The sequence below is a fragment of the Pogoniulus pusillus genome, chromosome 8 (genome assembly GCF_015220805.1).
Source record: "Pogoniulus pusillus isolate bPogPus1 chromosome 8, bPogPus1.pri, whole genome shotgun sequence".
Taxonomy (NCBI): Eukaryota; Metazoa; Chordata; class Aves; order Piciformes; family Lybiidae; genus Pogoniulus; species Pogoniulus pusillus.
The window spans coordinates 10,843,627-10,858,193 of record NC_087271.1 but is presented as its reverse complement, the minus strand read 5'-3'; the positions used below and the strand labels follow the sequence as shown (position 1 = coordinate 10,858,193).

The 14,567-nt window shown below is 45.9% G+C and overlaps 1 protein-coding gene across 2 annotated transcripts in view; it reads right to left on the bottom strand.

Moving 5' to 3' along the window:
- The window catches only part of ATF6 (activating transcription factor 6), a 115,871-nt gene that overhangs the window by 75,520 nt on the left and 25,784 nt on the right, over positions 1-14,567 (bottom strand). For both annotated transcript variants that reach the window (XM_064147176.1, XM_064147177.1), the window contains exon 10: positions 2,516-2,659. In XM_064147176.1, the coding sequence (XP_064003246.1) occupies positions 2,516-2,659 (144 nt within the window). The remainder of the gene's footprint in view (positions 1-2,515; positions 2,660-14,567) is intronic.

Here is a 14,567-nt window from a genome sequence, read left to right as displayed (position 1 = left end):
TCTGCTGGAAAGCAGCCCTGTGAGAAGGACCTGAGAGTCCTGGTGGACAAGTTCTCCATGGGACGGCAATGTGCCCTTGTGGACAAGTGTGCTGGTTTGAGGCTATGTACAGGGTTAACCCTCCAGGGGGAGTGACCATGAACCTGACCCTATGTGGTCTGGACCCCTCCCCAGGGGTGGGTCTGAAAACCACCAGGTGATGGTTAGCCCACTCCTCTTCCTGTCTAAAGAGCCATAAAAGCAGAGGGACTTCCTGCTCTCACTCTCTGCCACCCTGCTTAGCAGCATCACCATCCTGTTCCTGGTTCTTACCACGTGGCCATCACCCACGAGGTGGACAAAACCATTACCATCAAAATCTGGTTGTATTTACACATTTTGTATTTTGGGGTTTTTTTCCCTTCCCTATACCTTTGTAACTTCCCTACCTCAGATACCTTTTTAATTTGTTGTTAAACTTTTCTTCTTTTTAACTTCCAAATCAGAGTGAGATCATTTATTTGGGTGTGCTTTACCTTTTCCTCTCTCTACATCTAATTCCTTTCTTTTGGGAAAGAAGGGGGAAGAGGGAAGGGCACTCTGTAAAATTGTTATTGGTTCTATCAAATATGTTTGAGCCTCTGGGAATTTAAATTAGAACCGAGACAGGCTACTTGGAATATTTTACTGAGAGAAATGAAATCCTTAGCTGTGAAAAGAAAGTGGACCTGGGAGTCCTCTTGGACAAGTTCTCCATGGGACAGCAATGTGCCCTTGTGGCCAAGTGTGCTGGTTTGAGGCTACTTGGAATATTTTACTGAGAGAAATGAAATCCTTAGTTGTGAGAAGAAAAGAAAAAACCCAACCAGTAACCTATATCACTCACTCCTCTGCTGAGAAATGCAACTAGTCACTCACTTCTCACACACTGCTCAGGTCTCAGTTTTGTTCCTTTTCCCAGACAACCAGCAATAGAAGAAGGGGACACAGTCTCAAGTTGTGTTGGGGTAGGTTTAGGCTGGATGTTAGGAGGAAGTTCTTTCCAGAGAGAGTGATTGGCATTGGAATGGGCTGCCCAGGGAGGTGGTGGAGGCACCGTCCCTTGAGGTCTTCAAGAAAAGCCTGACTGAGGCACTTAGTGCCATGGTGTAGTTGACTGGATAGGGCTGGGTGCTAGGTTGGACTGGATGATCTTGGAGGTCTCTTCCAACCTGGTTTATTCTATGATTCTATGATTCTCTGGCGGGCTGGGGGAGCCAAAATGAAATGTGGTGGTTTGGGAGTTACCCAGCCCCTCACACTTAAGAAAATCACCCAGACTAGACTCAGCCAACTGGAAGTTAAGGATTGAAGCTATATTTACAGCTGAGCACAATCTACAAGCATGTACATACACAAATATATACAGTTATATACAAGTTAAAAGTAATACAGAAACATAATACCCTTCCCAGAAATCAGATTGCCAGGAGGGCTCCTGACCCAAATCTCCTCTTTCCCTCCCTTCAGAAATAACCAGACCAATCCCTGTATATGTCACATGATAAATCTGAGGTGAGATGCCAAAAGACAATAAGGAGGTCAGAGGAAAAAGGGTTAGGTCAGATTAAAGAGTTAAGGCAGAGGCAACCACACAGATCCAGATTGCCAGAGAGAAGGAACCGAACTGAGAGCTGAGCAGTGTGTGAGAAATGAGTGTCTTAATTTTGACTAGTTGCATTTCTCAGCAGAAGAATGAAGGAATAGGGTACTGGTTTTTTTTCTTTCTTCTCACAGCTAAGGACTCAATTTCTCTGAGTAAAATATTCCAAGTAGCCTCAAACCAGCACACTTAGCACACCAAGAAGGCCAATGGGATCCTGGGGTGCATTAAGAGGACTGTGGTCAGCAGGTTCTCCTCCCTCTCTACTCTGCCCTGGTGAGACCTCACCTGGAATACTGCATTCAGTTTTGGGCTCCCCAGTTCAAGAGGGACAGAGATACACTTGAAAGAGTTCCATAGAGGGCTACAAAGATGATTAATGGGCTGGAGAATTACCCTGTGAGGAGAGGCTGAGGGACCTGGGGCTTTTTGGTCTGGTGAAGAGAAAACTGAGAAGGGATCTAACCAATGTTACCTGAAGGCTGGGGGTCAAGAGGGAGAGGACAGGCTCTGCTCAGTTGTGCCATGCGATAGGATAAAGGACAACGGATGTAAGCTACAGTACAGGACGTTCCACCTTAACATGAGGAAAAGCTTTCTTACTGTAAGGGTCATGAAGCACTGGAATAGGCTCCCCAGAGAGGTTGTGGAGTCGCCTTCTCTAGAGACTTTCAAGGCCTATCTGGATGTGTTCCTGTGTGACCTGCACTAGATTATGGTCCTGCTCTGGCAGATGGGTTGGACTTGACGATCTCCGGAGGTCGCTTCCAACCCCTAACATCCTGTGATCTCATGATAACACTGGCCAAAAAGGTTAGAAAATAGGAGGGCATCGTGGTCTGAAAGCACCATTACCCTCTGCCACTTAAAATGCATCAAAGGTTTTCATCTCACCTATTACTCTTCTCAGAAATGATGTCCACAGGTATCTTTGGAGCTGCACTGGCCTCCTGGCTGGTTGAGAACTCCAGAAGGTTTCTGGTTCGATGGTTGGAAGTCACAGTGGAATCAACTCCATTTGGATCTTTTTCAAACACACTGGGAAACACAAGGACCATAGATAAACATATCAAATATACAAAGGGTCTGCAAGGCACTCCACTGTAATGTGTTAAATGTCAGTCTGCTGCTAGGCTACATGGATACCAAACACAAAAACATGGTATCTTATGTCACTCTATTGCTATCATTCAAAACATTAGCAGACAGAAAATCAATTCTGTTCTCTTCAGTTCTAATTGTTTGAAGCATTTTGATGCTCTAGCTTTCACATAAGCTTCACCTGATGACATGGAGATCAGACTGCAACATAAGAAAATCACCTATATTAAAACCACAGTACTCCTGATCTTTTACCTTTCATTAGCTTCAAAGAACAACTGACAGAGCTTATATGAATATGATATGTAAGGAAAATACAGCTACCACATTCCATATAGCTGCAAGTCTGGAATATTATCACAGTATCACAGTATTATTAGGATTGCAAGAGACCTCACAGATCATCAAGTCCAACCCTCTACCACAGAGCTCAAGGCTAGACCACGGCACCAAGTGCCACGTCCAATCCTGCCTTGAACAGCCCCAGGGACGGCGACTCCACCACCTCCCTGGGCAGCCCATTACAGTGTCCAGTGACTCTCTCAGTGAAGAACTTTCTCCTCACCTCCAGCCTAAATCTCCCCTGGCGCAGCCTGAGGCTGTGTCCACTTGTTCTGGTGCTGGCCACATGAGAGAAGAGAGCAACCTCCTCCTGGCCACAACCACCCCTCAGGCAGTTGTAGACAGCAATAAGGTCACCCCTGAGCCTCCTCTTCTCCAGGCTAAACAATCCCAGCTCCCTCAGCCTCTCCTCGTAGGGCTGTGCTCAAGGCCTCTCAACAGCCTCGTCGCCCTTCTCTGGACACGCTCGAGCATCTCAATGTCCCTTCTAAACTGGGGGGCCCAGAACTGAACACAGTACTTGAGGTGTGGTCTGACCAGTGCAGAGTACAGGGGCAGAATGACCTCCCTGCTCCTGCTGACCACACCATTCCTGATGCAGGCCAGGATGCCACTGGCTCTCTTGGCCACCTGGGCACACTGCTGGCTCATGTTCAGGCAGGTATCAATCAGTACCCCCTGATCCCTCTCTGTCTGGATGCTCTCCAGCCACTCCGACCCCAGCCTGTATCTCTGCATGGGGTTGTTGTGGCCAAAGCAGCACCCTGCACTTGGAGCTATTGAACCCCATCCCATTGGACTCTGCCCATCTGTACAGGTGGTCAAGGTCCCACTGCAGAGCCCTTCTGCCCTCCAACCCAGTCACATCTGCCCCCAGCTTAGTGTCATCTGCAAACTTGCTGATGACTGACTCCATGCCCTCATCCAGATCATCTATGAAGATGTTAAAGAGGATGGGGCCCAGCACTGATCCCTGAGGGACACCACTAGTGACAGCTGCCAGCTGGATGTGGCACCATTCACCACCACTCTCTGGGTCCGGCCCTCCAGCCAGTTCCTAACCCAGCACAGAGTGTTGCCATCCAAGCCATGGGCTGACAGCTTAGCCAGCAGTTTGCTGTGGGGGACAGTGTCAAAGGCCTTGCTGAAGTCCAGATAGACCACATCCACAGGCCTCCCCACATCCAGACATCAGACAAAACTGCACACATCCATGTTCAGTTCCACATTAACAGGGCTGACAAGCTCATCTACACAGCAGCAGAAGGCCACAGTCCCAGACAGCCTCCTCTTGTCCTGGTCTGTGCTTGCGCTGATGGAAGGATCTTCCCCCAAGGGCTGTTCAGGCAGCCAGACATGCAGCACAGGACCATCTGCACTGCCCTCCATGCAAAGCAGCGCAAAGCATTTCATATGAGCTGGAAAAATTGAGCAGGCAATTGGCATACTATACCAGTTGCATCCTAATTCAGAAGGGTGGTTTACAAGTGAGAACTCTTGAAAGCACAGAAGCAGTATTTCAAGACATCATAGAATCACTGAGTCTGGAGAAGACCTCTGAGATCATCAAGTCTAGCCTATAAACTAACACCGTGACATCAGCTAAACCATGCCACCAAATGCCATGTCTAATCTTTTCTTAAAGACCTCCAGGGATGGTGACTCCACCACCTCCCTGGGCAGCCCATTCCAGTGCCTAACAACCCTTTCTGTGAGAAAGTGCTTCTTAATATCCAACCTAAACCTTCCCTGGTGCAGCTTCAGACCATGCCTTCTTGTCCTGGCACAAGTTGTCTGGGAGAAGAGCCTGACTCTCACCTTACTACAACTTCCCTTCAGGTAGTTGTAGAAAGTGCTAAGGTCCCCCCAACAAGTGTCCTCTTTTTCAGGCTAAACAAGCCCAGCTCCCTCAGCCTTTACTCATCAGACTTTTCCCTCCAATCCCTTCCCCAGTCTTGTCATTCTCCTCTTGACTTTCTCTAGCACCTCAATATCCTTCTTGGAGAGAGAGGCCCAGAGGTGCACACAGTGCTCAAGGCCAGGCCTCACCAGTGCTGAGTACAGGGGCAGAATTACATCTTTAGTCCTGCTGGCCACCCTACTCTTGATACAGGCCAAGATGTCAATGGCCTTCTGTGTCAGCTGGGTACACTGCTGCCTCATATTCAGCTGGCTCTCACCAGGCAGACTGCTCTCTGGCCACTCATCCCCCAGTCATAGAATCATACAACAGTTTAGGTTAGAAGGGACCTCAAAAATCATCTAGTTCCAATCTCTCCAGAGGCTAGATCTACTCTTTCATAAGAATGGCTGCTTCCTGAAACACAGATACTTACAAAACAAACTCCTTAGCTGGCAACAGCAGAGCATCACCAGCAGCAACAAAATGAAAATACAAAAATACAAGAGGACCCCAGCAGGCTGATGAGATCTTTGCCATGCATGTCGATTACTGCCTATAGACTCAGGTTTTAATTCACATCCCATCTCTCCTGTGGGGCAGAGCACAAATTCTGCAGGAAAAGACCTCCTTCTCCTACATGTTACTTTGCAATCCCTTTGCAACAGGCAACGAATACAAATGGTCTTATCAGCGAAAGGCAAGAACTAGCAAAGAGCAGGTTAAAGACACAGAAGCACAGACTCAATCAGGTTGGAAAAGACCTTCAAGATCAAGCCCAACCCTATCCAATCATACTAAACCATGGCACCAAGTGCAATATCCACTCTCCTTTTAAACACCTCCAGAGACTGGGACTCCACCACCTCCCTAAGCAGCCCATTCTAATGCCACTCACTCTCTCTGTGAAGAACTTCTTCCTAACATCCAGCTTAAACCCTCCCTGGTGCAGCTTGAGACTGTGTACCCTTGTTCTATCACTGCTTGCCTGAGAGAACCTCCTTTCAGGTAGCCACAGACTGTACAACCAAGCAGAAGCTACACAGACATAGCTGCCTAGCAATCCTCTTGCTTTTGCCAAGACATCTGTGCTCCTGTTAACACTAACCTAGGTCTCCTTGAGAGTTTGTCATGCTCTGCAGGACCATCAGACTCAAGGCAATCCTGGATTCACAATGACACTGATTGGATTGCCTCCTCTCCTCCAAGTTTCCAGGCAGCAACATAGAATCAGGGCAGCAGGAGCGCTACAGACTGTTAAAACTGTTTTCACTTGTGTCAGTGGGCTGAAAAACACTTCCAGTTTCCTTACTCTATATGTATGCTACCATCCAAATGCCTCAGGACTTCTGCACAGCATGGAAAATTGGATGCTTTATTCACAGCCTCACAGACTAGGCAATACCAGGCCATCCAGAAATAATCTCCACTATCTACTGTATTCATGAGATCATCTTTCTTCTCTTCCAATGAAAGCATCAGCACGGTTGGCAGCATCTTAAGCCCAAAACCTGAGCTTAGAACTAAAGGCTGATGCTTGAAGGTATGACACACACTCCTGCTGGAAGTCACTTGTGTGCAATTTCCCTGCTCTACCCAACTGGGAGCCATGACAGCAGCAAGTGTGTGGAAACTTACTCATGAAACAAAAAAACACCCACCAGAGGATCTGAAAGTTGCAATTCTTCTGCATTTCTCCACAGCCTGAATTGCATCAGCCATCCAGTATGTTGATGGACCTTCTGGGTCTGGCACTTTATCCTATCCTACTTCTCTCCTTTCCTGCTCAAACTGAATCAGTGAAACATGCCATGTAATTATTTAGCTAAAGCTGTCAAAACCACAATCAGCAGAACTGTAACAAATCTCCATTTTCCATGATGAGTTTTCCTTCCTATTTGCCTCACTCTGCAATTCATGATACTTCAGGTTCCAACTTGGCAAGGCAACTAGTTTGAGGTGACTTGCTATGAGCGCTGCATGCAACATGTTGCTACTCCAACTCACCTTGAACTCTGCATAAGCAGAGAAACCCAAACCAAGGCCATCAGTCACAAAGATAAGCTCTGCAATCACAGCTAATCTCCAGGTTTTGTCATTCGGTTGTTTTGGCTGTACAGCCACTGAACCCTCCCCCCTATCTCATTCTAACAGCTTTAATAGACAAGAAATGTTTATTTTTACTCTTCTTATGCTGAAAACATCTTAATCTTTTAATCAAAGTTAAAATTTCACTTTTGGCAGCAGCTAGGTACGGGGTGTTTCAATCTGAAAGATGGTATCTGCAGCAGCAGAGGATAAGTTGAAGGAGAGTAAGTTTTGTCCCCATACAGGAGCAAACCATGGCTGCCACTCCTGAGAACACAGGCACTCACCTGAGGACAATACAGATTATGACTTATTATATTTATTTCAGTATCCTTTCCTTTATCAGGATTAGTATTTTCCACAACATGCTTCTTTTGAAGCAGGGCCAGCAGCATTTTTTGCCTCAAGATACATGAGCTATATTTGTCTACCCTTTCCCAGTCAGTTTTTAGGATCTTGAAGATGATCAAAAGCTTTCTTCTCAAAGACTCAAACATGTCTTTAAAGAAACAAACCCTCAAACATACTTCCATATCCCTGCTCCTTCAGTTTGTGAGAATGACCTAAAATCAGAAGAACTTTCATGCTGGGTAAGGAGAAAAAAACTGAAAATACCCTGAAATAAATAAATAATAAAACTCCCCTGAAATACTAAGGACTTTTGTTATTTTTTTCCTCCACCTAAACACAAGATGTTGTCTGTTGCATCATTTCTTCCCCTTTCACCCAGGAGAGTTCAGTTATGGAGTTTGTAAGCAGGACTCCATCATCAGGTAATAGATAAGGAGAGGATATGTAGGCAATGGTCTATTATTCTCTGACTTCTTGTTCTCAAAGACCTTTCCTTATCAAGTGAGTATACGAGGACACGACACAGGATATCAGAAACATTCCTCCTTTGACATCTTGACAGGGCAGGGAAAAGCATTACTTAGGACCAAGGAATCCTTTTAACAGCTGAGATGAAGGGCAGGCCTCAGGAGTCTGGAAACTCCTGCCCATGTGAGGCATATTTGTTGGGCAGAACAGCATCAACACAAGGTGGAACAGGAAGGGTTTACAAAGCAGATCCCAGTACTGCAACACTGATGGTGGAGGCAATATTATGCATTTAAAAAACATCAGTTAGAAGAGGCTAGAAACAGTGAAAAAGATTGGTAGATGGATCCCATTCAGAAGAAAAAAAAAAGCTTCTGAAAACCTGCATTTTTATCTGAGATATCATTAGTCACTTTTTTAAAAGTTTAATTATTACAGGTGGCAAAAAACATGGACAATTTTTTTCATTCTGCTGAGCTACAAGATGTGGATTTGGAAAAGAAAGAGCACTTTGGCATATCTGGCCAAGAGCAAGCCCTGTTATTTGCAGGAATTGAGTTACTGCTCCACATTAAAATCAAAGAAGATTGAAGGTGAGAAATTGCCTTACTGGACAAAATGACCAGTTAGAAGCTGGAATCTTTTTTATTTGGCCATACTTAAACACTTGGGGTGTCTACCAAGGCTTTTGCAGCCTGCATTTGGACAACCCAGATACTGTGAGCATTAAAGGGCTTTCACACAGCCACAAACACCTTGTCCAAGCTGGCTGAGCTATTGGCTTGTTTTAAGATGCAAAACCAGATCCAAGGGAAAAGAGAAAGAACCACTAAATAGCTCATGCAGATGTTTGTCCAGAAGTGTAGATAAATTTGATTATAGGAGGGAAAGAAAAGCAACCCTCCTGCCATGGTTTCTCCAGGCATTCAATGGCACCTGATATTTTAGCAGTATTTTTACTTCTTTGGTTTGCATGTCAATTTGATAAATGTGAAAGCAAGCCTTGCCAGGAGCCCAAACTAAATTTCATTTCTACTTCTGGCTGAACAAACCCTGTGCACTTCAAGTTTTGAATACTGACATTTAAGTTGTACAGTAATTTGCAGACAAAAGCCAGCAGTGATATCATAACAAAGAGTTTTCTGGGGACAGACCATCGCTGAATAGGAGCTGGGATGTTTCCAAGAGGCTGAAGTTGACATTGCAAGGAGACACCAAGCCATGGACCTTGTCCTCTTCCTAACTGATTCCAGACAAGGCTGCCACTGTGCCAAATGCTCTCTGGAAAGTATTTCTCCTTTCTTACTCCTGATGAGGGCACCATCTGCTGACTGTAAGGCTGCACCTTCTCCTGCCAGGCTGCTCCAGAGCTACCCTCTGAGAATGCTGGGCTGATTAGAGGAGCCCAGCCTCTTATCACTGCCAAGGAGGATGAGAAATGCAACCAAAACTGGAGGGATAATATCTGTGGTTTTCTTTCTTTAAAAAGCAATCTAATTTTAATAAAACTGTTAGAAAAGAAAAGAAAGGAAAGCAAGTATTGACACTCAGACACTTAGTTTTGCTTAGAACACTGTATATGGTTATTTGGAAGTGGGCTGGGCAGGTCTCAACTGCAATGCTCATTCAGGGCAAAAAAACTTCCCTGCATTTCACTCCCAGCCCAGCAGATGAATACCTGGAGAAAAGGTAAGTTATCAGCAAGTGCATCTGGGATTCTGTGCAAGCTCTGCAACCACACCAAAGGTGGCAGGACAAGTGTGCAAGTTTGAAGCTAGCTAGAATGTTTTGGTGAGAAGGATTAGATTAGAGGCTGTGAAAACAATGGTGATGTCTACTTCACTCATAGGCTTACTGAGAGATACAAGAAGAAGAATCAAAACATAGATAAAAGCACTTCTCCTGCTGGGGAGCTCCGAGCTGCATCTCTCTCTCTAGCCTCTTTGACTAATCCACTTTGCTTCCTAACCCCCTGGCAGAACCTCCATTCCTCCTTGGGACTGGGGAAAGGTTGAGAGGGGTAGGGAGGTGAAGTGGCTGTTGAGAGCCCCTCCTGTGGACTCAGGTTTCTGGGAGGGGAGTTGTGTTTCTGTATTACCTTTTACCTTGTATATTTCTGTCTATAACTGTATATACTGTAAATATCTGGTTGTATATTGTGCTAAGTTGTAAATATAAGCTTCATTCAATTTCCAGAGCCAGCTGAGTCTAGTCTGGGTGATTTCCAAAGTGAGGGGGGGCGGGGAACACCCAAACCATCACAACAAGGCAAGTGAGCACAACCAGGCCGAGGCACTACTCTGCCAGGATGAACATGTGGCTGTGATCAGCAAAGGAAGGAGGAAAGAATCACTTCCTGCTCCTGCAGTTGTAGTCTGTTGGAAAATCAAGAGCATTCAAGCACTAACCCATCAAGAGAGGTTCTGAAAGGTCTGGAATTCGGACCAACACTATCGTTTTGCTTACTTCATCCTTACAAGCAGCAGACTGTGTTAGCATGCAACTGAACAACCCTTGAGTGATTTCCACATTGCCAGTAAAACATGATTAATCTTACCACTTCTTGTTCTTCTCCCTAATGTTTGTGCTACCAGTCTAAGAAATGAGACCCACTCTTAAGTCTTTCTGGAGTTAAGAGTCATTGCTTCATTTGTTGCAGACCACAATAAGAGCAGAAAAAAACACACTCTTCAGCCACCCGGGCTGCAGATTGTATTTGCTCAGTGGCTCTGAACTTTTAATAGATTATTCTGTTCCAGGATAGTCCTGAAAAGTAGAGGAAAATCCATTAGGACACTAGAGAGTCCCTACAAAAGGCCAACAACTCTAGCACAGCTGCTCTAGGTCAACAGGGCTCAAGAGATTTCAAAGCAGCAGCTTTACTTATCTCCATCAATCACCACCTCAGTCATCCTCCACCACAAATACAGCTTAAGATTTTTTGGTTACATCATCAAGCTTGTTTTCCAGCTTGAAAGGAGTTACAAACCATATAGAACTGGCCAACTTTCAAGGGAAAAAAAAGTCTAAATTAGTTTAAAAAAAATCACATCACCTTCTAAAATCTCTGTTCAAATCACTTTGCAGATCTGCCTTTCTTCTCTCCAGCTTCACATTTCCCCTTGTTTTCTGTCCCCTAAATACCTGAAAGTAATAGTCAGGGACATATGCTGGTTGGCTGACATCCTTATAAATACTCCAAGACTGGTATTAGGTGATGGCCACTATGTAAGCTTGAGCAGATCAATTAGGGGTGGGGGGAAAAACAGATGAACATTTTTCATAGCCAAGAAAATAATGCTAGGGCCACTAGCAAATATCTAGCTTAGAGGCTTTGCTGCTACTGATTCAAGAAGCAGAGATGCTAATTCCCTAATTTTTATACATTAGATCACAGAACCACAGAATCAGTCAGGGTTGGAAGGGACCACAAGGATCATCTAGTTTCAAGCCCCCTGCCATGGGCAGGGACACCCTACCCTAGATCTGGCTGGCCAGAGCCCCATCCAGCCTGGCCTTAAACACCTCCCTGGGCACCTCGTTCCAGGCTCTCACCACTCTCATGCTGAACAACTTCCTCCTCACATCCAGTCTAAACCTACCCATCTCCAGCTTTGCTCCTTTCCCCCCAGTCCTGTCACTCCCTGATAGTCTAAAAAGTCCCTCCCCAGCCTTTTTGTAGGCCCCCTTCAGATACTGGAAGGCCACAAGAAGGTCACCTCAGAGCCTCCTCTTCTCCAGACTGAACAGCCCCTAGTCTCAGTCTGTCCTCATAGCAGAGGAGTTCCAGCCCTCTGATCATCCTCGTGGCCCTAATCTGGACATGCTCCAGCATCTCCACATCCTTCTTGTAATAGGGGCTCCAGAACTGGATGCAGTACTCCAGGTGGAGTCTCACTACAGCAGAGTAGAGGGGAAGAATCATCTCCCTTGACATGCTGGCCACACTGCTGATGCAGCCCAGGATCTGGTTGGGGCGCTCCAGGCTGCAGGTGCACACTGCTGGCTCGTGTTGAGCTTCTCATCCACCAGCACCCCCAAGTCCCAGTAGATGGGTTAGTCTCCTGCAAATATTTTACTACCACATGTAGAACTTGCATTATAAAAACCCAAACACACAAGTCAATTTATACTCAAATGGGAACATGGAAGAGAAATACAAATTTTCCCCCAAAATAAATAGATGGATTGTTTAGACTAGAACATGTGCTTGGTTTCCATTTATTTCAGCTTTGTTTGTGCTGCTTTGGCACATTTTCAGATCTGCTTACTACCCAAGCATGGTCTAAAACAAATGTGGAAATCAAGCAGGATGAAAAAGGAAAAGAAGGCGGCACCTAGAAATTGTAATGCTTTGGAAATGTTCAGATTTCATGTTGGAAGTGATAACAAAAAATGCACAGCTGATAAGATCTGAGTGCAGTCCTTCAGGAAAGCAACTGCACTCTCACAGAAGGCAAATGTGGAGGCAGGAGATGCTGTCTCCCACAGATCCTGCACCCCTCCAGAGGTCATGGTTCCAGCTCCCAAGGCTGCTGCATGTCACGGTTTTTCTGCTCACTATTTTGTGCAAATACTGTTGGTTGAGTGGTTGGGGGTTAAGTCACCAACCCTGGATGTGTTTAAAGGTCGTTTTGATGTGATGCTTGGTAATATGGTTTAGGGTGAACCTTGCAGAGTAGGATTATCAGCTGGAGCTGATGATCCTGAGGGGCTTTTCCAATCTGAGTGTTTTTGTGATTTCTGTGATTCTGTGGTTGTCCATTCCTGTCTTACACCTCATGGTATGTAAGACTGGGCAAGGAGGTGACATCTGCAAGGGGCTGAATCAAAATGTACCCCTTTCCCCTTCACACACCTCACCAATCATTCTTAAGTAATAACAAAAAGGAAGTTTTCATAGATGTTAAATCCAAATAATTCAGAAAGATTAGATAATAGTTCATCAACACAGATGGGGAATTCCTGGCACCTTTCTTCCAGTATAAAACAAACAGATAAAACAGAAACACCGGCAGAATTCCTGCTAAATTGCTTAGGCTTTTAACAACTGAAAGCTTCAGTCTTCTATACAAAACCACAATAAACCCACAAGTGTTTTTAGTAACACCCTGGAATACAATGCAGAGTTACCATTAACTCTACACAAGCCACTTTCACAACCAGAATGCATTCAATTTATATCCTACTTACATTCCTTTCTGAGAGGTAACTTGGTGCCATGTCCAGGACTGAAGGATGTACTGAAAAGCTTGCTGGCAGCTAAGCAGACTGTACTAGGCTCTCCCTCCAACACTCTCAAACAGGTTTCTGAAGTTGATATACCAGTTTCCCTCCCAGCCTTTCATTCCCACTCCTATATTCCCAGCTCCAACTTTACAATTCCCCATACAGAGTGTATTTGTCAGCATGACAAAACGTGTCAGCAGAATAATTTTATCTGCCAAACTTGTTTGCCAAGGGCTGAACTACTTCCCATAATCTTAGACCAGAGAACTGCACAGTCTGAGAGTCCTTCAGACAACATCACAAACATTTCACCATTTACACAGTTAACAAGACTTGAAACCAATAAACAAAGTGTGAACCGGTGGCAGTGCACCATACATCCACTGGAGCAGAGGAACACAAAGAACTAACTACACAGCCAACCATCCAGATGGGCAGTTTTGTGGATGCCAAGTGCCCAAATACTGCATCTCTACAGACCCACTGCAGACCATGGAAGGTTGTCAGGATTGCCAGTCTTGCAGCTTCACAGGCCCATTCCCAGGCAACCTGCCTACTCCCCTGCTTGCTCTGATTTGATGGAAACAGGTAAGTAAAACCTGCATTTCTGTCCTTTATGCTTTACCTCTGGCATTTTGCTTCCCATTGAGAATCAGAGAAGCCTTTAACAACAAGACCAGCCAAGGTGGTGAATGGTGCCACATCCAGCTGGCGGCCAGTCACTAGTGGTGTCCCTCAGGGATCAGTGCTGGGCCCCATCCTCTTTAACATCTTCACAGATGATCTGGATGAGGGCATGGAGTCAGTCATCAGCAAGTTTGCAGATGACACTAAGCTGGGGGCAGATGTGACTGAGTTGGAAGGCAGAAGGGCTCTGCAGCAGGACCTTGACCGCCTGGACAGATGGGTAGAGTCCAATGGGATGGGGTTCAATAGCTCCAAGTGCAGGGTGCTGCACTTTGGATACAACAACCCCATGCAGAGATACAGGCTAGGGTCGAAGTGGCTGGAGAGCAGCCAGACAGAGAGGGATCTGGGGGTGCTGATTGATACCCGCCTGAACATGAGCCAGCAGTGTGCCCAGGTGGCCAAGAGAGCCAGTGGCATCCTGGCCTGCATCAGGAATGGTGTGGTCAGCAGGAGCAGGGAGGTCATTCTGCCCCTCTACTCTGCACTGGTTAGACCACACCTTGAGTCCTGTGTTCAGTTCTGGGCCCCCCAGTTTAGGAGGGACATTGAGATGCTTGAGCGTGTCCAGAGAAGGGCGACGAGGCTGGGGAGAGGCCTTGAGCACAGCCCTACGAGGAGAGGCTGAGGGAGCTGGGATTGTTTAGCCTGGAGAAGAGGAGGCTCAGGGGTGACCTCATTGCTGTCTACAACTACCTGAGGGGTGGTTGTGGCCAGGAGGAGGTTGCTCTCTTCTCTCAGGTGGCCAGCACCAGAACAAGAGGACACAGCCTCAGGCTG